At 39.7% G+C, this 27,996-nt stretch overlaps 1 protein-coding gene across 4 annotated transcripts; it reads right to left on the bottom strand.

Annotated features, from left to right (window-relative positions):
- Positions 1–673: 673 nt before the first annotated feature.
- LOC124157225 (signaling mucin HKR1-like) lies at positions 674–27,366 on the bottom strand. 4 transcript variants are annotated; one of them, XM_046531778.1, is made up of 9 exons: positions 27,140–27,366; positions 12,084–12,620; positions 10,459–11,166; positions 7,295–9,700; positions 6,563–7,114; positions 4,930–5,298; positions 3,600–4,094; positions 2,664–2,942; positions 674–2,133 (listed from the first exon to the last, which is right to left on the bottom strand). In XM_046531778.1, the coding sequence occupies exons 2-9, from the start codon at positions 12,567–12,569 to the stop codon at positions 1,594–1,596; spliced, it is 5,835 nt and encodes a 1,944-aa protein (XP_046387734.1). In that variant the 5' UTR covers positions 12,570–12,620; positions 27,140–27,366; the 3' UTR covers positions 674–1,593. The 4 variants fall into 4 exon arrangements, with proteins under 4 accessions (XP_046387734.1, XP_046387732.1, XP_046387733.1 ...); XM_046531776.1 differs by having other exon boundaries at positions 6,563–9,700; XM_046531777.1 differs by having other exon boundaries at positions 6,563–9,700; positions 27,136–27,366.
- Positions 27,367–27,996: the final 630 nt, after the last annotated feature.

Below are 27,996 nucleotides of genomic sequence, written 5' to 3' on the forward strand. Positions count from 1 at the left end.
CGCTAAGTGACTATTACTTAATTACTAAGTACCTAAGTTCTAATTACTTCGTGATAAAGTAATGCTGACCTAGTACATCCTGCTGCATATGTGAGGGGTTCTTTGCCGTAATTGGGTACCAATCGTGCTCCGCAATAATTACTGCGGAAATTAAGAAATCAGCAGTACTGCATCATCAAGTCAGTTGAATTTGTTTTTTTTTTATGGGTAGGAAAATTATAATTTGAGCCAATACGTTATTATGTATCACAGCTATTCATGCCTCAGCTCATCATTTTCGAACCTAAGAATCAAGCTGGCAACAATATTAATCAATTGCAACAACACGAAGCGCATTTGCTGCTGTAATGTGATGGGTCGCAAGGATTTTAAGTACAGGGATTGTGAGGTACTGAAAACGTGACGAATCATGTAATGGAAAACATGGATGATAACTATCATAATTTCCTCTCTGCCAAAACGTAATGATTTTTGAGAGCAATCATTTGAGATAGCTGTAAGTACTTGCCACAATCTCTGAATTTGTATGTTGAAAATAATCCTCGGGTGTTACATTGTCGTATCAGCAGCTGCTCAATGCATGCTAAGCTAAAAATCAATCTTTTAGGGTACATTAATCCTTGGAATAATTTTTCCATTGAAATTATGTCACTTTGTACTCAAATTACTTATTTATTATTTCAAAATTACTACAATTTTTTGTTGAATAAGGAAAGAAATAAATAAACAATTAAATTGAAACAAATACATATTTACACACTCGTTTCCTACCGAGTAACACATTGGTAACATATATTTTTAATTAAAATATAAACGATGAGCTCCATTGTGCGATTCAAGCTTTCACTCCTGCTTATGTGTTATATTTTGTATTAATGACTTTTTCCATAGGTTGACAAGAAGCCTTTGTAGCGACGGAGCATATTGCCTCTTTGGTGATGTAGTATTGAGACACTGCAGACCTGCTCTTGTGTCGGAAAGATTCGTAACGACCTTTGAATTACAAATTTTGTCGTTTTAAGGGTTGACGAACGCATGGTTGTCGCTTTGAGCTAATTTTCTAATTTCCTTTGTAGTAGACTCTTCACAATGGAAAAGCTATTTTTAATCTTATGTGGACGTAATGGGGTCACGCTCAACTAACTCTCATTAACAAATCCACTTGGAATGCGATTTGAAATCTGAACACCGTGAAAAACTTCGTCATTAATGCGGAAGGTGCTTAAAATTTAATCTGTTTACATTTTTATGTTGTATGGAGTGGAAAGAAAAACCAGAAAATGTGACCAACGATCAGATGATATTTAAAATTGAGTAGGTAAAATTCTCCCTCAGTCTACGATTCACTCACCGCTGATTTATAACGGAAGTGGAATGGCAAACCGTCGTTGGTGTCATTGGAAAAAGCTCAAAATATTTTTTCACCACCGATTGAAATTATTTCCGAGTTTGGCTAATCGGTTCCTCTGATTATGCGACAATTATTGACGCCGACGAGTTTGAAATTCTGAGCTGGAGTGCGCCGGATTAAAATAGCAGCACTAATAGCCCTTCTTTATGTAGCTAATTTTTTCTGCCACGCTTTGATCTGAATTAGAGGTGAGATATGAAATAAGGATATGAATTTGTGGGGGGACCAGGGGGTATTAGCCAGATCGGCCTTGGGCATAAGCTAAGAAGGGGTGGAGGATGTATTGGCAGGTGATTCACTGGTCCATTAGGCAGGAATATCGCTCTTGGGACTCCTCTCTTCTTCTTATTGCCACCTTTCTTACTTCGGTTGTGACTTAAGCGATTCAACTCGTTGGGCGTGGGGACTTTACGATTAGCGCTTGGATTCTTCCCCGTTGTCTGGTTTGAAGGAGACTCCGTCGGTGAGGATGGCGTTTCGGGAAGCTCTTGAGTAAGGCGGGAGACACTTGCGTAATTTCTTGATCCCGCCGAATCCCTCGGATCTCCAGCGCGAAGTCCGGGCGATTGCTTTGCCGGTGTAGGGAGCAGGGGTACCTTTGATACCTGGACAACTTGGCTCCTTTTCGAACTAAGAGGTCTGCCGGCGTTTGGATCTTCAACCTGATGATTTTTCTCCACCCCATTTCCAGAATCGGAAAATTCCATTTTAACGGTTACACCCTGTTTAAAAAAAACCGGAATAATATGGATTAGCAATAAGTTCCGTTCTCCGTCAATCAAATAATATTTCCGGAATTTCCAATTTATCAAATTTTCCAAATCCTCTCAAATAATATTTATTCCCCACATGTTATGCAAAATTTTTTGCGATAAATTGTTAATTTCATTATGAAGGAATATGTTAGGGTATATGTATTTTCATTCGGCATGGTGGGCTAGTCATTGTTATTTCTCCGATGGAATTAGCGCGAAAATAACATTTATGATGAAAATATACAAATTGTATTTAAATCACCAGCAATAGAAATGGCAATTAGATTTGTGATGCCGCTGTAAGGCTATTAAGTCTATGATTGTTTGATGAGAAATCGAGACATTTCATTTTCATAGTGTTTGATCGGTATCAGGCCATGGAAAGCGAGAAACAAAAAACCTCGGCATATCCTCCGGGCATGAACATAAGATGGTGGCATATTTTTTTGTTGAGAATTACCTGAGAATGAAATATATTAAAAGTGAGAGAAATTTACCTTTAGGGAATGTGAGTTTGCCTCTGGAACGACCAGTTTCTGATTCGGAAGGGAACCACTGTCTTCATTCGTGGAGCCCTCCACGTCTTTCTGATCCCTGGTACGAAGCAATGGCGTTTCCTCTGTTTTAATGAGTGCTAGTGATGGTTGTCCTGATTTATCTGTGCTGCTTCCCGAAGATGGAAGTCTGCCGTCGGCAAATTGCGAGTCCTCAGCTAGCGGATTATCATCCAAAACTTCCTCAGGAGTTGGGGGTGCCTCTATTTTGATGATGGGGTCCTATAAAAAATAATTATGACTATAAATTGTTACCCATTTTGCATTTTTCACATGAAGTGACATTTATATGGATTTAAATTACATTAAAATACCAAAACCATATCCAATGATATTTAGGTTTATTCATACGTGGCCTGTAGAGCCCTCTCTAGTAAACAAAAGGAGGTTTACATTGATCCGTTGCTCTGGAAACTGGAGAATTTGAAAAATTACGTAAACACCTTTATAACCGGAATATACCTGTATCAGTGGCGTAACTATGGGGGGATGAGGGGACAAAACCCCCCCAAAACCTCAGACAAATAAAAAATCTTAAAAACTATTGTCTAGCTTTCACATGTAATAACTACATCTGCTTGAAGTTAAATTTTAGGCGCCAAAATGATGTAAAATGTATTTCCAGGCATGTCATTTTTTTCCGGGACCACCTCAGCATCGGGGGGTGGGTTGCCCTCCAGGCCCCTCCTTACCCCCCTTCCCTCAAAAGCATATTCCTAGTTACGCCACCGCCTGGTATAATCACCCAAAAAGGTCTGGATTAGTACTGGCGTTGGCCTCTTACGGGAGTTACAGTATTTCATTCATATATCTGTATTGAGAAAAATTTTTTCAGCCCCAATTGAACGTCTTCACATATCGAATATGCATTGAAAATACCTTATGGAAATGTTGCATCGTCTCTTGAAACCTTGGTATTTTGGGGGACTCTGAACCCGCTTCCCTCTCATTGCCGCTTATAGAAGCTCTTCTTTCTTCAAGCGGGCAACTACTCATGCTGGTGTCTTCGAGTTGTTTGTATCCATGGATCTCTTCCATGAGGGATTCCAACGGCTCAACATGAGGATTGGAGTTTGGATTTTGCCCGCTTGTCTCATTTGGAGATGGCTCCTTCGACTGGGATGCAGAGGAAGAAGGTTCTTGGGCCATAAGGCAATCGTTTTTTCTCTTGGTTGAGCAAATCAGGTCTCTCGGATAAAAAGGGCGACGTGCTGACATTTGCTTTGTGGTACTGATAGTTAAAGATGATTGCATATCTGTTTGACTTGTGTCGCCGCTTTCCGGTGATGGTCCAGCGGCGATATGTTTTGGGTCTTGATCACTGTCCAAGCAATCTTCTGACGTTGAGAATTTCTCCAGTTTAACAGCGGGCCCCTAAAAATATTAATGGTGAAAATGAAATGATCCCAGGTCTTTGCAGGTAAATTTTGAAATCTTCTTATTAAGAATTGTATCCATTAAAATGTTTGCACTTTTTATTCTTGGTCTGGAGATTGTTATATGTGAATCATCAAAAATTTTGGATGGCCGAAAAAAATTGCCTTTTTATCAAAAGCGATACTACAGCTTTCAAAGTTATGGTGCTCATGTCATCATAGCACGATAGTGAAAGGTATAGTCAATGTCGTTTATTACTGATATAACTACTGAATTTTAAAGGAATTCATCTCTATGGGCTTGTTTTCCAAAAACAATGCCAGAATTCATACAAAATATGAACTACGGGCTCAGGCAGGCAATGTAGAGTGGATACAATCATATACTTTTGAGACATTTTGTATCCAAGCTCCGAAAAATCAGTACACAAAATTTTCGAAAACACCGAATTTGATTCCGGAAAACAAATTATTTCTCAGCAAACTAGTATTCCTGGATACCTGCGTAGCATAGACTTTGCACATCTGGCCATACAGTGCCTTAAATACTTGGCATCTATATCCCGATTCATACACAATTTTAAACTTATTTTGAGTATCGGAGTATTTGCATTATATATTAAACCACCCGAGAGCTCGTAGAAATTTGTGTATCCTCAGGTAAACCCCCGAAAACCGAGAACTACAAAAAATTATTAAAAAATATATAATTATAAAGAAATTATGAACAAAATTATATAAAAAATTATAAACAAATATATTAAGAAGCTGAACTTGATGATATGCGTTGGAAATTCTTCTAACCTTAGTGTTTTGGCGAACTCGCCACGTACCTGTCTTTCGTTCTGGTGGTTGATATCCCTTCCCTGCGGATTGTGATGGCAACGACCAATGTTGACGTCATAGCGTTCTCTTCGATTGCTACCACCTTCGCGCGTGAACTCTGGTGGCTCCGTCGAAGGGTCTGATGCCGGATTTTGTCCAGCCTCCTTACTTCTGGAATGTTCCATGGGTACTGATGAATCATCACCATGGCCTTCAGTGGATGGCAAGATGTGTCTTGCGGCAACGGAGTTTGTTAAGCCTCTCGTATCCCTGGCACTGAGAATGGACCCAGCCACCGTGCTGCAGCAGGTTATAGACGAATGAAGCTCTCGATTATCTGTGCCGTCACCCGGGATTGAAGGCACTTCGTGGATGGTCTGTGAGAGTGAAGAATCGAGATAGTCCATTCTATTATTATGGAAAGATCTCTCCGCCATGGAAACTTGCCTTTCTAAAAAAATATTAATTTGAATCTTTGAAAACAACTATTTTATAGATTCATAGCAGTCTATTTTTATAATCATCTTCAATTTTAAACACCTCTACATTTATTTAAAATTACAAACATGCAGGCGATACATCGAATCATCGAATCGAGGTATAAGGCAAAGGCAGGCAAAGGTAAATATTGTGTTGGGTGAAAATTTTAAAGGAAAATATTCTCTGGAAAATTCATTCCATCTTCTTGAAATTGTATATGCCTTGATTTTTTTATTCTACAATTTAAGGCTTTGACATCAGTGTGGATAAATTAGGTAGACAGAATGATAAAAAAGGTATTAAGATGAACCATAGCAGAACCTTGGTTGTTTACAACCAAGAAAACAAAATTAATCGTAAAATTGGTACATACCGATGGAAATAAATTAAATCAACACATTTCTCACAGTGGTAATTCGTTCGAGGTAAATGCCTAAGTTGTTAATTAATATGAATAAAAATTATTTGTCAGAGGAAGATTAAATGAGTACCTTCAGAATAATTAAGATAAAAGTGAGGATAAGAAACAAGTCTTATGTTGTGAAAATCTTCGGTTTAGATAAATCTTTTGTCGGGATCTTAAGTGATAGTGTCCCATTACATGCTACTGAAACGCTCTCTTATGAAAAATGGTACGAATAGAATTCAGACGTTTGAGATGTGAGAAATATGAAAAAGTTGAGAATTTAAGTAAATATGGATAAAATATTACGTACTCGACATCGTCAATTGAGAGAGAAAACTTATGGCACAGAAATATTAATTGGCGTTATGGACGAATAAATGGCATGGCCAGTTGTGGATGGATAATATATGGAAAAATGCTTGTATAGCGGGAAAAGGTACAAGGTGAAAAGTTTGGGTGAAAGGTATAACACATACCTAATTTAATAAAAATATATTGGGGGTCGCAGAAGAAGTTATCAAAGGAAAAAAAGTGTTGTTCAGTTTACCGGAACTATCATAAGTTATGATCGATATAAATTAACAACTGCTGACTATGACTATAGAAGGATTAATTTCCTGATTATCATTCATGAATTGACCAAGGATGCATTGAATTGTCAATAGGAGAGTGCTGTTCCTATCTGACAGAGGAGGATAGAATCACATCAAAATATCAAAGCAATGAAAGAGATATATTAAATTAACTTAACTTACCTCCTGGAGTGATGGAATTATTTGATGGGATCCTGTTGTTTTATTCTCCTCCTCCATTCTTCTAAGAGCTGCCATCCTCCTCTTTTTCCTGTTGATGTTTTTCTTTATTTTGTTTACTAAACGGGTAGGCAATCCACTGTAGTCCATGTCAGTTCGGTAGTCATAATATTCCTGTGAGGGCTGCGGTGGCTCCAAGGAAAGGTTAGGGGTTGAACTCCGTCGGGCGGAGGCGTTAGAGGAAAACGGTGGCAGGTCGATGGGCACGAGCTTCCATGGCATAGTTGGAGTGTTGAAGGTTGTAATGTGTTCGGTTGTTGGCTTTGGGTAAGAATTCGATGATAGATCAACAAACGCGGATTTTGATGACCCTGTGCAAGGATTCACTCCTGTTGCGGATATTTTGTAAGGCTGGTGCGGTAAAGTGAAATAAGAGAACTGAGATGGCTCTGAAGAATAATTACCGCTTAAGGGCCGTTCGTTGGAGAACCTCGAGGTATGTTCCAACGGAACTGACATAGAAGAGAGTGGCCATCGATTCTCAAGAGGGATGAAGTCCGGCTGCGTTTCAATCGTCTGCATTGATGAAATATTGGATGGAAATCTGTTGCTTGAGAACTCAAATGACGCCGTAGAGGAGTGAGAGACTCCGTTTGTGGCTCGTGGGAAAGAATTACTTGGCAGTTCGATTGAGGATAACTTAGATACCTCTGAAAGAGGGCTAAGAGGAATGAAGTCCGGCTGCGTTTCAATCGTCTGCATTGATGAAATATTGGATGGAAATCTGTTGCTTGAGAACTCAAATGACGCCGTAGCGGAGTGAGAGACTCCGTTTGTGGCTCGTGGTAAAGTATTATTTGGCAGTTCGATTGAGGATAACTTAGATGCCTCTGAAAGAGGGCTGGATGAAGTATTTTCTGACGGAGTGAGAATTGGCACTATCTTTGATGACACTTCGTTTGTTGAGACCTTTGATGACTCTCTCGAAAAAAAATAGGCTGCATTTTTTCTATTTTGGCAGTTTGCGCTAGGCATCACGGGCCCTCTCATGATCGAAGACTTAGATGCCTCTGAAAGAGCATTTGGAACAGGATTCTGCCCCGCTGTGATCCTTGGTTCATCCTTCAATTGGCCTTTGCTGTGTAAGGACTTTGTCGACTTCGGCGATGGGATAAAAGCTGAATACGTCCCGTTTATTGCTTTTGGGGGAGGATTCAGTGGCATCTCGGTTAACGATGACGCAGACACTTCTGGAAGGTTGGTGGTAGAATTATTTCCTCCTGCAAACTTTGGTACATCTTTCAATGGCAAAATGTTGTGGGAGAGCTTTGCCGTCTCTCTGGAACGCTTGAAGTTTGGTCTCTCTCCAGGGGTGATTGCCTTTTGACCGTTATCTGTGCTGAACTTTGACGACTCTGTAGTAGTGTTCGGTTTTGAATTACTTCCAGTTACGTCCATCGGCACAAACTTTGATGGAACATCGTTGGACAAAAAATTTGACGAACCTGTGGAAGGCTTTGAGTTTGAATTTTCACTGGTGGTGAATTTCATGCCAACCTTCATCGGAACTTTCGGATTGGACCGAAACTGTAGTGACTCTTTCGGGTGCTTGGGCGTTGGATTCTGCCCTTTTGTGAACTTTTTCACGAAATTGGACGGCTTTCGGACGGCCGAGGGCCTTTGTGCACAATTTGATGGTGCTCCGTCATTAAAGAACTTTGATGGGTCTTGTTTGTGTTGAAGGGTGTTGAAGGTGGCATTCTCTTTTACTGCAAGTTTTGACTCTTCTTTTGAAGAGAACTTGGAGACTCTCGTGGAAGATTTCGAGTTTTGGTTGCCCGAATGAGTAGTTTGCGGCGCAAATTGCGATTGGAATTTCCTTGCTAAAAACTTTGACTTCATTAGAGAAATATCAGAGGTTGAATTACTTACTGTTGTGAATTTTGGTGAAAGTTCCACTCCATCTGCGACCAACGTGACGTTTGATGATTCTGTAGAATGAAAAGAGTTGTGCAATGGTTCCTTTTCTATTTTCGCCGATAATTTTGACGGTTCGTCTGTGAAGGAACGTTTCCGTGATTTTGTAGTAGTTTTAGAGGTTATTTGGCATCCTGCTGTTTGCTTTGGTAAATCCATTAATGGTGATTCATATGCCGAGGACTTCAACGACTCCAAAGGAATTTCAGAGGCTGAATTTTTACCAATTCTAAACTTTTGACCAACTTTCAATGGCTCTTCGTTTGATGATGACTTAAATGAGCCCATACAGTGGTCAGTGATCGTATTTTCTCTGGCTATCCGTTTCGGAATTCTCTTCATTGGTACTTTTATTGGTAAATCACCTGATGCCTCTGGTAATGAGCTATTGCTTGGTTTTCGTTCGGTTATTAGATTTCTCTCATGCTTAAATTGCAATTCTTTGGACGAGGACTTCGATGGCACTGATGACGAAATGAATGCTTCTTTTTTTCTAGTTGTGAGTTTTGATACAAATTTACGTGACCTTTCGGCCGATGGGGACCTCGATGAATTTAATGAAGGGTTAAGGTTCGAAGTCTCTCTCGAAGGTTCTCTAGTTGTGCGTGAATTGACTTTCATTGGGGCTTCAGTTGATGAACTTTTGGATATCTGTCCAAGTGGGCTACACGTTGTCTCCTGTTCGGATGTGGACTTTCGCTTGAACTTAAATTTCACTTCGATGCAATCTAATGACTCCATAATTGGGATAGGGTTTGAGCCTTCTATGTTTCGGAGACTTTGGAAAAATTCAGTTGGTATTTCGATAGATGTGGCCTTGTGTTCCTCTGCAACATTTACAGTCAGTCCGGTTGTGAGATTCGACGTAAACATCATCTTTAAGGCTGAACTTAGGTCGTGAGGCGATGAGAAACTATCCTTCCTAATACTTGAACAGCTCGAGCCTTTAGAACTACTGGACTTAGGTCTCATACCCACGTTCACTGATTGGCTGTAGGTACTTTCAACTGGGTTGTTGACTGGGGATTCCTGTGGATCATCGATGGTGGTGGTACTCTCCGGCAATGTAGGTCGTTCAGCGATGCATTGCTTGGTGAAGTCATCTGAGCAATTATTTCTGTCGTTCCTTTGGTTTGCATGCTTCTCCGATTTATTTTTAGGACCCTGATGAAAAAAATATTGAAGGATACCAACTTTTTAAATCATTTTATCATCAGGAATAATTATTTAGAATATCTCAATATTCAATACCCGTATCTTATCATACATTCAATAAGTGCATCACCTTAGCAAACGAAAATTCTCAAAATACAATTTTTTATAGGTTCAAGAATATTGAAAATAATGTGGGGAATCATAATTCAATGCTTATAACTCCATATGTATGGGACATTAATTGCTTTTCAACAAGGATTACACTGGTGTGCAAGTACATTTTAACTAATAACTCACCTATTTTCCATCTTCGATAAATAGATGAATAAATTATTAAATATTGTTATCATATATTGAAACTATTAATAATGTCTTTTTTAATTTATTAATAAATCATTGGTACTTTTTTTGGCTGAATAGAAAGGTGCCCGTGACTACTTATCTGAAAAGATTTTGGTACTTTAAGTGCGATAACGGAAATCATGCACAACTGTTTAGTGCTTAAAATACAAGGCACTACTTTTTGATAAAGAATCAGGGGAAAATAAATGCAATTTTTAAGGAATTTGTTCTAAGGATTAAAGGACTTTGTTTTAAGGAATTTACTTTGTTTTCTGCAATATGACATCGGATGTTATAATCTAGCTGACGATCCATCTCTAAAATCAATCAACGATTATATCTACAAAAGGACTTTTCGTTTCCTGTTAGTGATTGCTGGACCACAAAGAACTATGACTTAAGATTGAGGTTAACGGTTAACCTACCTTTGAATGATGTAAAGCCTTTTTTTGGAGTCCAGCTGTTCCCACGGGTCGCGAAAACTCTTTTTGAGCTGCCCCCGTCTTCATGTTGTTTATTGCCCTCTTCTTTTGGTTCTGCAGGTAGCAACGCTTCCTGACGTTACTTAGTCCACTTCGGTTAGAATCTCCTTTGAGCTGGGACGTTAATGGCTTTGTAGACGAATTAGACGCGAACTTCCCCTTGATATTAGAAAAGCCCTTGGCTGTGTTTTTGTTATCAATACGCTGGCGATGAGCTGAAACGTCATCCTCATCGATGAAACCTCCCACCTCTCTGGAACGGAACCTCTTTTGTCTTGACCCCAATTGCTTTACAAAATTAGTTGTACTTTTCGTTGTTCTGCAGGTTAGACTCCGTCCGGTGATGGAGGTTGGATGAAGCCTTTCAGGCGAAACTGGATCTGCAACATTGTTTTCCAATTCTGATAAATCTTCCTCAATGTCGGGGTCCTCTGAGTCCAAAGATTCGTTGTCTTCATGCCTCGGGCCCAACAGCTCTGAATGGCTAGACGTACTGTCCACAGTGTTGCACATTACCGATGGTTCAGAGGTAGCTTCGTCACTTGCCGGTGACATTGGCTGATCAAAGATTGGAAGTGGGCTAATAGCACTGCGATGATTATGCGTGTGGTCCCTCGGAGCTCGAAATTTATGTGGTACAGATACAGGACCCTATTAGGAAGTAAATGATAAATAAATAAAAATAGAGGTTCTCATTATATTTTAAGTACCAAAAAGAATTTATTTGATAACTTTCCTAATATTTAGCCGCTCATCATCTACATCGAGATGGAAGAAAAATGGTAGTACCGATAATGGAAACACAAAAATTATGGCAACCAAATATGGCAGCGATTATGATGCCTTTTCGTTAGTCACTGCTGATGGATTACGATGACACTTTTGCTACTACTTCTGGCTTTACGAGATTGAGATTTTCCTTGGATTTTGTGTGAAAAAATTCATATTTATATGAAACGCACTTTCCCGCGCACAAATCAGGAGAGAGCACTAAAGAATATTACTATCGTAACTCATTAACGATTAAAAATAATTCTGAAATGGTTATAAGATTTTACGAAATAAAAATTAAGTTCTGATAAATATGGAGAAAAAATATACATCACTGGAAAGAATAAAATTGCATTTTGATGTACTATCTTAAAAGAAGGTTACATATTCATAGAACGATAGAACATTTAATACTTTCCGTTGAAGGAGCTAAGCGATTTATTTCTGGTTTTCAACTGGGTAAGTTGTTCAAGGATAACAGACCGAGCGAAGCACGAGTTTTTTCTCGCCTGCTGGATATATAAAGAAAAAATTTAAACTCTATCTCAAGTTACCATTAGATATTAATGCATCGGCTATTTTAGATAATCTCACCAGAAGAAAAAAATGTAAAAATTTCTTCTACGGACTGAAATTACTACAATTATAGCTAAACATTAAGGAATACGAGTTCTAAGAATACGAGAGAATAAAGAGAATACGAGAATAAGGCTCGTAATTTGACTCTTTAATGGCATTAAATACTCATTTTGTTGGAATAAGAAAGCGGAGACAGTTAAAATAAATAATTTAATTACCTTAGCAAACGATGTGCTGATTTCTTGTGATTTTTTATCGGAATAGCGCTTCTCGATCAGCCTTTGGGCCGAAATGCGTCTTTTGTGCATCTCTCTTCTTATTCCGTTGTGTCGGCAGTGAACCCTGCTGATCCTTCGTTGCTTCTTTTGGTTGCAATCTGACTTGAGCATAGACGTGGAAGCTCCGACCGGGTGGTGACGGTTTTGGTTCTGTCCGATTTCCTGTTTTGAAGGAAACTCTTTGGAATTCATTGGAGCGTCCTTGAGCTCTTGCAGCCAATCCACGACGGTGTTCGTGTCAATGTCAATATCAATTTCGGAGTCCGCCAAATCTTCAGAATCGCTGGCGATGTGCACCGATGCGCTTCGTGTGGCATTGTGGCTTGAATGCGGTGGCGATTCTCCGCCAATTGCAATCCTGTTCCTCGGAGGCTGAGGTCGTCCGTGGATAGGCCGAGGATTCGCTCCGCGAGAATAATTATTCATGCCGTCCGATCCTTTGAATTCGGAGATTTTGCAGGATTTGAAAATGGTTTCCTATAGAAAATCGTAAATAGAGAATAAAAAAGCTGTCAAATACATCAAACATTAGAATTTTCATTTTATATATTTTATTCCTATATCTCAATTACCCCCGAATAAGGTCTTTACATTTTCAACAATTAACCATAAAATAGGTGATCACACATTTCCAGGGATCCATTCACATCACAGGGATACATTCCCTGGATAGAGGCAACCTATTCAGGTCTTGAATGTGTGATTGAACCAGCTACCTTCAGTGCGGCAGGCGAGGACCTAACACTGCCGTCACCGACTTTTATGAAGCTTTGAAAAAGTCAGCAATTTTTTTATTTCACTTTTTTGTTTTAAAGGAGTGCACCCCCGTATATTAAAGACATAATTTTACAGTGGCTAACAAGTGGAGTGTCCGAAAACCGCGTCTCAGATTTCAATCAAACTTTATAGTCTTGTAGTCCATCGGGAGCGGTCCACGAATTACCCCCCATATGGGTTTATATAACCAATATTTTTAACAAAAATCGAAGTTAAACATTTCCAGTTCTAAAATATTCCTTTAGAAATACCACACGATTCAAAGGGAGTGGTAGAATGGTAGTTACGGTGCTCGTATCTTATCCGGAGATCATAGGTTCGATTCTCGCATGCAATACTTTTTCTCATAATTTGTTTCTACTTTTCATTACAAAAGCCTGCTAGTCATCATTATTTCCATGATTTCACTGAAATTTTTTTGTCTCCCTCGCGAAAATCTTTTTCTTCAATGCAGTAGCGTCAGACGTTTTCCCATTTTTTCACTCGGAAGCCTAGTTTCAAATATTATATTAAGTACACCAAAGGATGAAGTTCGCCATGAAAAAATATTTGACCCCAAATCTCCCGATTACCGGTCAGGTGTGTTAGCCAGATACACACCAAGCCATTTTCTCCAAGCAAACTTAGGGGTGGGTTTAAGTGAACAAGGTGTTGACGTCAGAAGTCGACACAGTGGCACATGTGGCGGAGATCGTGCTTTCTAAGCCTTTGTCGGAGTAAAAATCCCCTATTCTGATGGGCGACGAAGAATTTCATTATTTTTAAAAATCATTATGTTATACAACACAACAAAGTTTGATTGAAGTCTGAGACCCGGTTTTTGGACACTCCTCTTGAAAGTAAGCGAAGGTAATTTTTGAGAAACACACAAGCAATTTCACAATTAAAATTAAGAGTAATAATAAACAGGAGCGTAGCTGGCGTGATATGTTCTATTTAAGTAAAAGATTCAAAAAGGCAAGGGTGATGGAACTATTGATTTGAATTAAAATGGGATAAATTCGACTTTGGGGCTTTCAGCCGACGCTATCGCGATGAAAGGAATCATAGAATCATCAATAGCATGAATCATAAACAAATGAGCTACGGTTTTGGCAGATGCTTATTTTGAGCTACATTAACCATAATAAATGTTTTTGGTCGTAAGAAGGCTGTCAAATCACCCTAATCAAATTAATATGATAATGATCAAGTACAAAAGAGCATGAAGCATCATACGCTGTGTAAGTTCTATTAAGAGTTAATTGTCGAACACAAAAACATTTACTCACGCTTATCAAACGTAAACAATTTCTCCATCTTGTAAAATGATTTTTAAAACTCCACGAATGTGACATACGTTTAAGTTTACGGACGATGGTGATATTTACGAGTACAATTTAATGAAGGCGTGAAGTGTATTCGTCGATGTGACTTTCAACGAGCCAGTACCGCTACCACATTTAGATACTCTACACTTCATTTACATCGTTTTTAAAGTATGATTAGATGATGACAAAAATAATCTTGGTCGTCTGATAGGTTTACTCAGGTGACCAATTCCACTTTGTTTACGCTACATCAGGAAGGTCGGACAGGAAGAGTGGAAGAAGTCTTAATCAGCTAATGCCCCCTTAAAAGCCTATCATTAAAAACATAACATTTCACGATACTCTTCCAAATACGTTTCGTTTGGCGATAATGCAACACCTTAATCTATAACAGATAACCTTCTAACTTTTAAGCACATGTTCGTCTATTTATGATTTTCCCGAATAACATATAACGTTTATTACCGGCATAATTTTAACTAAATGCCAAATCTTATGAGTTGTTTCTCAACTGAACGGAACAAAATGGCAAATAGTTTTATGTGATATGCTCCCTGATGAGATACACTTATCCAACTAAATGATCGATGGATTTTTCTTCTCATAGAAAAATCTGCAAATTTCTTTGGTAAATCAAGTAATGGTCTCGCTAGTAGCGGGCCCCGTTGTCCCCACGGCAACGCAGGTTTGTCCCTATCCCCTACCCTCCACACCTATCCTCTCCCCGAAGGCATCGACGGGCTCCTATCGCGGCGGCGCACAGTGGGCGGAAATCGGAAAAAGCCGAACAAAATTACAAAATGGCTTTTTTTATGTTATAAACTTGAAACTTCGCAGGTATACTTAAAAATGATTAAAATGTATGGATATATACTTCATTTGACATAGATCCACCAGTTACTGAGATACAGAGGCTCAAACATGAGCAAATTTCCATAAAACGTCCGTCTTCAATTTTCTCTGAAAATCTTCCTAAGTACGTAGATGATGAAGTTTTAGGTGGATTCTTGCGGAATAAAAAACCACATAATCTGTTGGCATAGGGTTTTTTCTTTAATTTACCGTAATCCTAAAGAATATCATCGATAAATTGTTACCGTGCAGTTACAAAATGGCGGACACTGTTTTTCGACAAAGTTTTACATTTAGGTAGAGTTTCAAATGAGTTTTCGGCAAAGTCACGCGGAGTAACTTATATGAAAGCATTTTTTGAAGATTTATTGAGGTGTGTATGCAGTTATCTTTTAAATAAATTTGCGACGCCGGAAATAACATTGATTTTTCGATCGCGCGGCAGGGTTCGTCTCCGCGCGTCGAGGCTTGGATTAGACGCGACGCGGTAAGATTATTGAAACTATGGGTTTTAACGCTCAGTATTCACCGTTTTTATGTTTTGCTTCAAGACACCGATTCTCAAATAGTCTATGATGAAGACAGTGGAGGATTTTCAGGCAATGTAAGTGTACGTTTCATTGAAGTTCATATCGTTTTCTTTGGATACGCTCGAAGAACATGCTTCTATTAAAAGCGTTCAAAACTCGAAAAAGTGAGTTGTTTTCCCGGGACTCATACAAAAAGACCCACCAGAGAGACACCAGCTGAGATTTTTATACCTTTTTTTACTCTCCGATCCCTGACCCCCAGGATTCTACTGCGAAAACGGTCTTTTCATGACACCGCGGAGCGTAGCCTTTGACAGAATTAAGGGGCATTTCCACGGGAACTTCTAGCTTTTTTAAAATGTGCATCATACCCTCAGTTCTACTTTTACTGTGGTGAAGGAAAGTTAAGTTCAACAAGTGTGGAAGTTACAGCGTGATAATACTTGACAAGGCCTCATACACCACCAAATGTGACAATTGGTTGGAGGATACCTCATTTGTGATTCTTTCCCGTGATCCAACAGATAAATTCCAAAAAAGTGTTAAAATAGCTCTATCTTCCTACTCTAATTTATTCAGTGACAGTGAGAAAAGGAAGTTACTTCAAATGCGTCCTCTACCTCCAAGATTTAATGGCCTTCCTAAGATTCATAAAGATGGAACGCCTGTTCGTCCAGTAGTGTCGTGCATATGCTCACCGTCCTATAAGCTGTCCTCCAAACTAAATATCATTTGTAGGCAATTATCTGGCTTTTCTCCAAAATATAGCATTAAGAACTCCACCATTTTGTCACAGAAACTTCAACACCCTACGTTACCTCCAAACGCCAAGCTAGTTTCATTTGATGTAAAAAATTTATTTCTGTACCTGTACAAAAAACCTTGTTACTTACGAGAGACTTGCTGGAAGACTGCAACATCGACAATAGTGTGTATAGGGAACTTCACCGTCTCATGGAACTATGTGCGAACCAAAATTATTTTCTATATAATAAGAATTTTTATCAACAAACAGACGGCCTTGCCATGGGTTCCCCTCTTTCACCTGTGTTAGCTGAAATATATATGGACAATTTAGAATGCCAGTTATTTGATTCCGGGCATCCACTTTTATCCAACATGCTACATATCCAGATACTGGTACCATTATGTTGACGACATCATCTGCTGATGGACCGGAAGTGTAAGATAATTAGATAACTTTCTGAATCTTTTAAATACCCAACATCCTAACATTACTTTCACAGAGGAAATAGAATCCTATAAGCAAATAAACTTTCTTGATCTCTCCATATCCATAGTTGGTGACAAAAATGAATTTGGTGTGTATAGAAAACCCTGCTATAGCGATACAATCATTCCAAGTGACTCATGCCATCCAACCTCCCAAAAATTATCCTCATTTCATTCCATGTTGCATAGATTGGTTAATCTACCGTTAAATGCTGTGAATTTCAATTGTGAACTTTTCAATATTAAATCAACTGCAGTTTCAAATGGCTATAGTGTAAATATTACCAAAATGCTTCAGAGAAAGTTGAAAACGCGAGCCATTTCACAGCTTTGCTCCCTTCCCCTCATCACAGATGAATCTAAAAAATCGTGCCGGCTATTGTTTGTGGGGAATCTTTCAAATAGGCTTGCTCGCAATTTCCCCAAAAATAAATTCAATGTTTCTTTCTACAGCCCCTACACTCTCGGTAAGGTTTTGTGTCGTAACAAAGACAAAATAGATTCCATACATCAATCTGGCATTTACAAAGTCAATTGTGAATCATGCAACATGTGTTACATCGGTTAAACAGGCAGAAGTTTCATTACCAGAATGAAAGAACAGAAGGAGCTGGAAAAATGGGGATGAAACGTCACTTCTCGCCAAACACTTACTACAGACTTTGCATCGTTGTCATTTTCAACCTGTAATTCTACATTTAGAAAATAAGGGCACAAGACTTGATGTTTTAGAGCTATTCGAAATTGTACAGAGTGATATGAATAAGCTCATGAATGAGCAAGTGTTTTTCACCCACTCTCCTCTCCTAAAGATACCATTCCCGAAAACAAATGGTGAAATTCTTTCTTCACCCACGCCTTAAGTAACCCCAAAATCCACGGGGTGTTTTACCGTCCGCCCACCCTCTCTCCGTATTGTGTTTGACCATTTTCTTTTCCTGGCAATTTTTTCCCTTGTACCCCCGCTAACTTTCACTCCTCAGATAACCCAAAGGGACTCCTCACCCCCGCCTCTTTTCCTGCGTAGCTACTTACTCCTCTCCCTTTCTAAAGACACGCGGCCTCTCTTTTTACCCTAACCTTTTGTCACTCTTCTCAACACCCCCCCTCCTCCCGTTTTGCTATGGTTTTTCCCCACGTGTCGTCATTTTACAGCTATGACTAGAGCCCTCCTTCCAACATGGGTTCTCCACATCCCGTAGTTGTATATTTTCCCACTGTCTCTACTCTGTGTCTGTACGCCCGTTCCCATCACCTTCCTCAAAGATGTCAAATCCTCTCCTACTCCTTTCTCAAGGGTATAAAAGGGATTCTCAAATGTTTTGTAGTGTCTTGTACGGTCAGTTGATGACTCAGTGAGCCGAAACGCGTAGTACGCATCAAAAATTCTTGTGAAAAAGTGCTACGATCTTTTATTTATTTAAATAAGAAAGTTAAGTTCATTTGAGTACGCAGATTTTGTAAAAGTTATTTGAATTAGTTTGTGGAGGGTAGTAATTTCAAACTTCCACGTGCCTGAAGTACGTTTTTGAATAAATCCCTGAACATCTTTTTCAAAATAGTCATTTTAATTTATAATACCAATTTTAACTTAAAAATTTCTTATCATTCCTTTCTAAACTTAAAATAAATTAAAGCTTAATTTATCACATGCCACTGTTTAAAGTCCAATCGTTACTATATATTCAATATGCATTCAAAAAAATCATACGTAGGCAGTGCAGCGTAGTAGACAAACCAAAGAAATATTTATCGATATCAGGTGTAAGATATTTTACATCTCCTGAGCGATTCATATCCGACGCTCTTGCTCCGCAGATGGAGGTCATGAGGTCGAATCCTCTCATGGTCACTTTTTTCTCTCTCCACCGCAAGACAAACGTTCGCATACTATGCTTACATCTTCACCAGCAAGTCTCGTGAAGTCGTTAAACATTTTCTACTTAAAGGAAAATATATTATCAGTTGTTCCGGGCGGTGATTCTCGTTCTCCTTTCGCCCGTGTTCTCGCTTCGCCACGGCGGCGACTCGAAGCGAAGCGAAAATTTTCTCCGCGATTATTCTCGTTCTTTTCGCCCCCGCTAATCGCTTCAGTTCGGGTGAATTCGTTCTCTTGGCGAAATAATGTGACGTAGGTAATGACTGATACCCGTAAGTCAATGGGGACGAGATAATTTCTGCGATCAACACACTGCCTCCGGAGTCCGAAACAATTGAAGAGCGCGAAGCACGTTCGTAAGTTCATATCATATTTCTTTAATATATTATGCCATATTTATTGCGTGAGAATATCAAATTGCTAAATTAAGTATTGTTGGATAATATTGCTTATTCATTAGTCGTTTTCCATCGTGAACATAAAACCGATCGTGAACATAAGATCTCTTTGTTTTTCATCATTTTCGTAGATGTAAACGATGAGTCCAAAAGTCACTCCGGTGAAAGTTATGGGTTAATATTTTCAATTTTAACCTAACCCAGATGGCACATAAGAGAGATATCTGTTTCTTATGGTTTACTTACGGAAGAAAATGATAAGCACCTTTTCGTACGCTAAGGAAATTATGTAAGGCAAGGATAAGATTTTAGGGAAGAATAGTAAGAAATACAGTCAAATATTCTCATATAGACATAATTTACTGGTATTGGATGAACACCAAAGACGGCATAGCAGCGTACTACACATTCTATGATGCCTAAAGCTCTGCCAGACATAAATTTAAAGACTAATTGTGAAATGCAGTGTGTCTTTATAAGAGCTGAACAACTGATGATAGATTTTCCTGTACATAGAAAATATTTTGACAAATTGAAGTGACTTTCCTTTGAAAATGAAAAGCTTAATGTACGAACCTTTTTCTTGTGGTGGAGAGAAAAAAAATACCATGGCAGGAATCGACCTAACAGCCATGATAATGGTAGCTAGCCGAGCTATCTACTACACCACTACTTTATTTACCAAATTATATGCTCTTATACGAGAAAGCTCCGGTCAGTCTCTTTATTATTATTTCCGATGAAGCGTTCCTGAGCATAAGAACCGAAACAACAAGTTTTCTCAAGCAATCCAACACATCTACATGCTCAGAATAATAGCACCCCCACGATAACACAATTGGCTTCCAAAACAAAAGCTTTGCGGTTCATTCAAATGCAAACCGACTTTTAATCCCATCTATTGAATTTCGTAGAACGATAAGACGAGTAAAACAACAGGTTGTATGCCAAGCATCTGAATAACAATTAAACTAATTGGGATCAAAAATATAACATAATAATGGTATATACCTGTAATTAAATCACGAGTCGTTCTCTCATCAATTCTTTCGCCAAGCCGCTAGATCGACTTCACTGTCGCCGTTAGCGAAATTCGCTCTTGGCGAATGTTTACATTCGCTATATGCTCGCCAGACAGAGCGAGAATAACTTTTTCGTCGCCAGAGGGACGAAGCGAAGCTTTTCTGGCCAAATAGCTAGCGAATGAAAACGAAAATACGAATTCAGTCACCGTTCGCCAATCTTTTCCACAAATCGCATTGGTTATATCCAGAAAGAACCAGAATCATGCCCCAGCTCTTATGAAGACTCACTGAATTTCACTATCAGGCTTAAAATTCATGTCCGGCAGAGCTCTAGGCAGCATAGGTTTTGTAGTACGTCTATGGTGTTCATCCAACATAAGAAAATTGTGTTAATATGAGAATATTTTACTGCATTCCTTACCTATTCTTCCCTAAAATCTTATTCTTGCCTTTAATAAGTTCCTTAGCGTATGATACTCTTCTAAATATTTTCTTTCGTAAGAAAACCATAATAAACAGAAAAATCTCTTATTTTGTACTATCTGGGTTAGGTTACAATTGAAAATGCTATCCCATAAGTTTCACCAGAATGACTTTTGGACTCATCGTTTACATCTGAGAAAAAGATGAAAAAAAGAGAATGGTTTTATGTTCAACTGCGGAAAACGACTTATGAATTGGCAATATTTTACAGCCATACTAAATGTGGCAAAATGATAGTTTCACGCAATAAAAATAACATGACATAATATATTTTAGAAGCATGATTTGAACTTACCAAGGGCCTCGCGCTATTCAATCGTTTCGGACTGAGGAGGTTAAGTGGGTTGATCGCTGAAATTATATTATACTCATTGACTTAAGGGAAATTCGTCATTGCTTACGTCAAAATATTTCGCCAAGAGAACGTAGTCACCGGAACTGAAGCGAAAGGCGAAAAGAACGAGAAAAATCGGGTCGAAACTTTTCGCTTCACTTGGAGTTGACTTGGCGAAGCGAAGACCCGGGCGAAAGGAGAACGAGAATAGACGGCCTGGAGATAAGTGCTAGTGGCTTATAAAGAGCTTATTCACGAGTGGCTTATGCACGTAAGCCAGGGAACTGAAGTGATCGCCCTGAGAAAGTAAAGCCTGAATCATACGACCATTTTTTCCTTCCCAATTTAGCCCCACCGATCGCTCCAGTGGTGGCGGACACTTGACCTTTTTACGCGATAATCTTCCGCGATGGCTCTATGTTACGATAATTCAGATAACATTACTAAAATGAAAGAGATAGACTGTAAAACGGACGGATTCAGGATGTTTTTTTCCACGAGCAATAAGAGATTACAGCGGCAGCGTTAGAATTCACAAATAAATTGGATGACTTGTAGTGTAGCCTATTAACTTATGTATAATTTAATGCATATTTTTGAATTTTATTATTATTTCTAACAGCATGTGTTACTATAATTTGTTAGTATGCGTTAGTTTTTTGGACCGTTTGGTGTGCATGTGGGACTCCAATTGCATGCTGCATGCTGATGATTGATCACCCCCTGCCAAGCACCTTAGAGGTGGCTCGTAGGGTATTATATAGATGTTTATGGAATGGGAATCCCATCCTTTTTCCAACGCTCAGCATGACTCCTAGGCCGTCGCTCAAACCACCACTGGCAAAGTCTTTCTGCCAACGAGAACGCACGATCGCCAACCGGAATTGTCACGCCACGTTTGCCTTTTGATGGAATGGCAGCAGTAAACAGTGACCACTACGAAAAAAGCGATGGAAAAAGGGAAGGTGGAATGAGCGGGTGATTCAGAAAATGATGGGTAGTGTCAGTGGCGGATACATATGTGGAGGCGCCCCTCCCCTTGCGGAGCTGTCCGAATTGCCGAACATTGCAGAACCACAATTGTAACTTTTTTATACCACAAGATAGTCTTGTATATGCGGTATATGTATAATAGATTTAAATAAAACCATCTTAAATTTAGCTTATAACTTGATTATTATTCATTACGAAAAAAGAATTGGTACTCAAAGTATCTTTTGCGCCCCCCTCCCCTTAACTCTTTTCTGTATCCGTTATTGGTTCTAGAGCGATCTCTCTTTTTGTCCCTGAAAAGCTATCGCTAAAGCTATCACACAAAGGGACGGAGTAAAGGAACGTGCAATTCAGGCTCGGCAAAAAGATGAAATGTGCAAAGGAAAGAATCATCTCTACGGAGATATGCAATGAGGTTGAAATACTTGTGCATATTCATTTGTGCGTAGGTACCCCCTGCCAAATAAGAGTACCTACCTAATAGTAGTATCATATTAATTTGCCTTTTGAAATATCTTAATATTTTTTGTTTGGTCTTTCCTTCTTTGCATTCCCTTGACAACGGTATGATAATGATGAAACCACATGATGAGTAAAGAAATATAAGAGAGGAATGTTACGAAGTTTCACATTCTGGCTACTCGAGACTCAAATCACCGATAGCGGCGCTGAATGCAGTGACGCAATTTGCCAACATGGCCGACGCATCGGGGATATTGTTGTGATAATTAGGGTCATAGAGTTGTAGAGTATTTATGATTAGGGTATTCGAGAATCCAGACCAGCAACACGCCAACTATCGGCCGAATTCGGAAGTAAAGCTCCGAGGCAATTCCCTAAGGTTGACAAATCATTGGTATTTCTGGGGATTGACTGATTTTTCTAATATATGTTTGGTATTAAGCTGTCATAACGTGTTAAGTAATATATTTTATGCATTCATATTCATGCAAAATTTCTTTTAGTTGCCAATAATTTCTATAATTCATCATTTACTGGGACGGCTGATTGGATATCGTGTGTTTATAGGGGATTGACGTGACATGCTGAGGAGAAGCGCGATGGCTCAAAAGCGACCCGCCGAGGAATTTCTTGATACACCCCCACCCACTCAGAGAACGAGACGCGACGTCGGAGGTTCCTCTGGCGGCACTGGAAATTCGGGACAGCACGGCATTGCCGAAGGCGAGAGTGAGTCTCCACTTGAAAGACCACTACCTTTCAACCAAGTGACTTTTACCTTCAGGTGTGTCGTCGAATAAAATAGGATGAGTCGTCGAACCATTGCGAAAATTAAAGTAGAAACCATGAAGGAAGGCTTTTATCGACTTTGAGGAGGTATTTCGATTCCTACGGGAACAAATAGCAGTTAAGACTAAAGTATTAATAATTTTTTGCTGAAATATCCTCTACTATCTCACGGTGATTACTCAAAGGGTTCCTAATGACCATAAATACGTGAATCCGATGAAAAATTATTCTTAGCAGGTTAGAAAAGAGGAAGTGCAACACGTCGGATACCCCAAGTGCATTAAACAAACAAACCACCGCACCGCCCCAGTAAATGATGAATTATAGAAATTATTGGCAACTAAAAGAAATTTTGCATGAATATGAATGCATAAAATATATTACTTAACACGTTATGACAGCTTAATACCAAACATATATTAGAAAAATCAGTCAATCCCCAGAAATGCCAATGATTTGTCAGCGTGGTTTCCTTAGGGAATTGCCTCAGAGCTTTACTTCCGAATTCGGCCGATAGTTGGCGTATTGCTTGTCTGGATTCTCGAATATCCTATTTCATAAAAGTTGGAGTCAATTATTTCTGTGGCACGTAGCATCGCTTCGGTTTTATTTGCAGCCGAACAGCCTAAAGAGCTATTATTCCGCCACCACTTTCTAATATGGCTATTGTCAATACATACACCCCGGCACCACACTCGCCTTTGCTTCTGCGTGGAAGTTAGGCGAAATGAGGAAACGCCACTCCTGCTCTCCAAAAAAAAAATTTCCCAGGGTCATGATGCGTAAAACGGGGAAACATCTCCAAAACCATTGGTATTTACTCAATATTTATCGTGTCATAGAAAACAATTAAATTACGATCATATCGTGGTATTGTAACAGGAAAATGACAATAAACACGCAAATGAAATTGCAAAACAAGCTATTAAACCGATCGTGGCCAATACAAACCTGATATGAAGCGCGTGCGTGTGATGTTAATGTGAGGATAATTTGTTTTCGACGGATAACGAAGGTGAATCGAAAACGCGCCGTGGCGATTGGAACTTCCATGTGCAGTGGCGTAGCCAGGAATTTCGTTCGGGGGGTCCAAAATCAGGGGGGAAATTTTTGAAAAACAGGGTACTAAATATTGGGTTTTAAACTAATTTTAATCCTTTTTATAATCGAAAAACTTAATTTGTTAAAGAAGTATTTTTTAAATTCACGATTTTTCAATATTTTGTTTTCTAATAAAAAATCAACCGATTTAGGCGTTACTTGGTGGAACGATGAGATATTCATGGTTAAATAAAAACACAGTACTATTCCACAACCTTATATTTTTGCAGTCTACTAGTTTCAACGTTACAACGTCATTATCAAGACTAACCAAGAGTTAGTCTTGATAATGACGTTGTAACGTTGAAACTAGTAGACTGCAAAAATATAAGGTTGTGGAATAGTACTGTGTTTTTATTTAACCATGAATTTTGTTTTCTTTTATGAAGGAAAATAATTGTGTTTTTAAATTTGGGGGGGGGGGTCCGGTCCAGGGGGGGTTCCGGCCCCTCCCTGGCTACGCCACTGTTCGTGTGTGTATAAAGAAACTTTAGTCTTCACGAAAAAGGACAAAATACAACTGGTCGAGAGTAGGGACGGATTCGGCATCAAATTGGGGGGGGGGGGGGGGTTCATGACCTGGCTCCGGGAAGTAAGGAATACCCCCCGAGAGAGAGGGGCGTTTTTACAGTGGGGAGCACAACGCTTTATGACAAATACAACTTCTCTCCCTTTTGGAACTTGCAGCTATGCATTTGCATTTACACGCCCATTTAGATTGAAAAATAGACTAAATCTTTTAGATAAATTCAAGAGCCGTGGCCTCTCTGACGAAGTTAACACTATCTTACGAACGCCAATATACTGCGGTAGATCAGATCTGGTAATTAAAATAAGAGAGATAGACTGTAGAACAGACAGATTCAGAATGTTTCAACTAGACAAAAGTTTTTAAATAACTTTTTTATTTCCCTGAGGCTTTCAGGAGGGGGGGGGATCTATCCCCTCATCCCCCTCATAGCTACGCCACTGCTCATTACACTGACGGTAGAGCAATGCGAAGTTCACTGAGTAGTACACTACAAGTAGAGGTGATGGCCACAATTTGCATCCGAGGTGATCGGATCCAACGGATGCACCTCTTTTTCAATTCTGTCCATTGCGAGTTCTAACACTCCACTGTAAAAATTGGGAGTAAACATCGCCCTGCGCTTACCACCGTGTTGCGGACAATTTTGAAAACAGATTTCGAATGGAGCGAAATGGAAGCAAATTCAAGACTCTACATGACGGAGTGGGGCCTTCGTTATGGAGAATGAGCATTGCACAGACCTGTCAACCCTAGGTGGTCCTTGAATGCGCAGCACTCGAGTGAGTGGAGGGGAAAGTGGTTGTGGTGGGGGAACTTCGGAGGGAGGGGGGGCGAAGCGCTTCCGACCGACAATGAGTCAAGCACGGACCTTGAATGAAGTCAAGTTTTAAGAAATATGGAATTTTTCTAACATAGGTATACGGTACGTGTGGGACGGTAGTTACTTCTTCCAAATGGATTCTTTAAGCCTAAAATCGACGTCCGCGCAGGGGCCACCAATTTTTAAACAGACCGGAGTATCCTCGACTCGAGCACAGGTTAAAAATAATTAATTATCTGTAGCTTTCCCGGCGAATACACTGAATCCATGGTGAAGCAAAAAACCCAGTACTGTTCCACAAACTTTTATTTGCAGCAATTATACTAGTTTCGACGGCTATAGCGTCATTATCAAGATAAACAGAAGGAGCACTTATAATGTCGAGCCTTGTATATCCGACAACAGTTGAAGGCGGACCAGATGAGGGAAGGGGGGACAGGTTAGAGTGAGGGTCCAAACATTGAAGTATAAAAATCTGGGGAGGGAGAGGCGGATAGAAGGGCAGGTGGTGATGTGGTTTATGTGGGGTGGAAGTGGGGTTGACACGGAAGAAGTCAGATTTTAAAACAGTTGGCAAGAAATGGTAACACTTGAAATCAATCATGTAATTTAAAATTGTGGCATTAGGTGCAAGAGTGCAGTTAGTGATATCGAGAATAGAATGAATAATTTTTTTCTCGGGTTTTCAGCTGGGTGAAACGGGTCATTCCCTGACGACGAGGAACGAGTCGGGCCTCGAAAATTTGGAGAAAATAGACAAATTCACCCGGATGCAAACCCGAGAGCACCATACTCAATCAAGTACAGGTTGTCAGTGGAGCAAACGGGAACCGCTTACTTGGCGGTAAGAATGTGCCGTCGTGGGTTTAAAACGTAGAATCCATCGTCCTCTCTTTAGCTAAGGGTCTGTGGGTCGACACATGGGGGCACACCGGGAGCAAGATGGGGAAGAATCCGTCAAACATCGGCTTAGACGAGCACGGTTAAGGCACCAGTGAGAATTACCCAAGCGGACCACACCATGTCGACTTATACCCGAGTTAAGGGTCCGTAGGTAGATCGGTGGACTGTTGTAGTCTTGATTAAGATATTAATACCACTAATGGTAGATAACTTTATTACCTCTGATGTGCAATTAATCATATATATTTTTCACAGCTATATGCTTTAAGATAGGAACAACACCAATTCATCTATGATCCACAAGAGTGGCGTATGAGTTATCTTGATTTCACTCCATTATGTACATGATACGATAATAAATCACCATTTCTAATAGGAAAGCCATCCTGGCGATCCTAATCAAAACTTGACGTGGATGAAAACGCGTGGAAACTCATAAAACAGCATTCTTCGGAATATCTACTTGCGCATTTTCACTGACGTGATCAACCAAGCAAATGATTCCGCTGTTAGGTAATGTAATGAAAGCCTTTGACTTGACTTAAGATGATAATAGATAAATAATACTTACATACCTGCTAACAGTCACGCTGTCACGACGCTATCGTTCAGTCCACTGCGGCTGGGAAAACACGATTAAGGCTTTGCAAGTCGTAGTTAAGTATTCCGGCGGTCGACTTCATTTATCGCAGGCCCGATACAGGAGAGCAACTAGCCTTTGCAAGTCCAGATGTCCAGAGTTCGCAGACAAGGCACGAATAGACCTGTTCCCTCGGTCCACGACTTCCACACTAGTGCTGGCTCCAGGTAGGGCAAGGGTTTATATACTGCTGAGGAGGTGCGGGTTCAGCGTTGGCCACCCCTTGGAGCGAGAGTCTTTCAAGGCTTGGGGTTTGAGGCCATTGTGACTGGAGGGGTGTAAAACCCGATTTTTTTTCTCTCACCCTGCCACCGTCGGGCTCCGAGCGCGTCAGCGACCTCCCTTGAAGCACGACTGTAAAGATGGGCCCAGGCCCGGGTGGAAGAAAGCAGGAAGGAGGGTGGGGCCCTTTCTTCCGTATGCCTGCACTTGGAAGTCGCGTGATGAAAAGACTTCTGAGGTATTGTGTGTTTGGCCGCAAGTAAAATAGACAGAGCCATTAATTTGTACGTAGCAGAGTGCGAGAATGCTTCGAAATAAAAGCGTTTTAATATAGGCTCCTTTAGATCCAATTTATCGGTGAAAAGGAATGATTTGACCCGAAGTACAGGAAATTACATTATTTGAGATTTATTTTCTAGTCGCAGCACAAAGAATACGCTTTAAGGTAGTTTGAGCGAAAAATCAATCATTATAGAATTCTGAGATTTCTATCTCAATGCAAAGAAAAAGTCTTGCTCTTTCCAATGATATCATAATATACACCCCTTACCGGGCTAAATTCAGAGATAT

This window comes from Ischnura elegans, chromosome 4 (assembly GCF_921293095.1).
Source record: "Ischnura elegans chromosome 4, ioIscEleg1.1, whole genome shotgun sequence".
Lineage (NCBI taxonomy): Eukaryota > Metazoa > Arthropoda > Insecta > Odonata > Coenagrionidae > Ischnura > Ischnura elegans.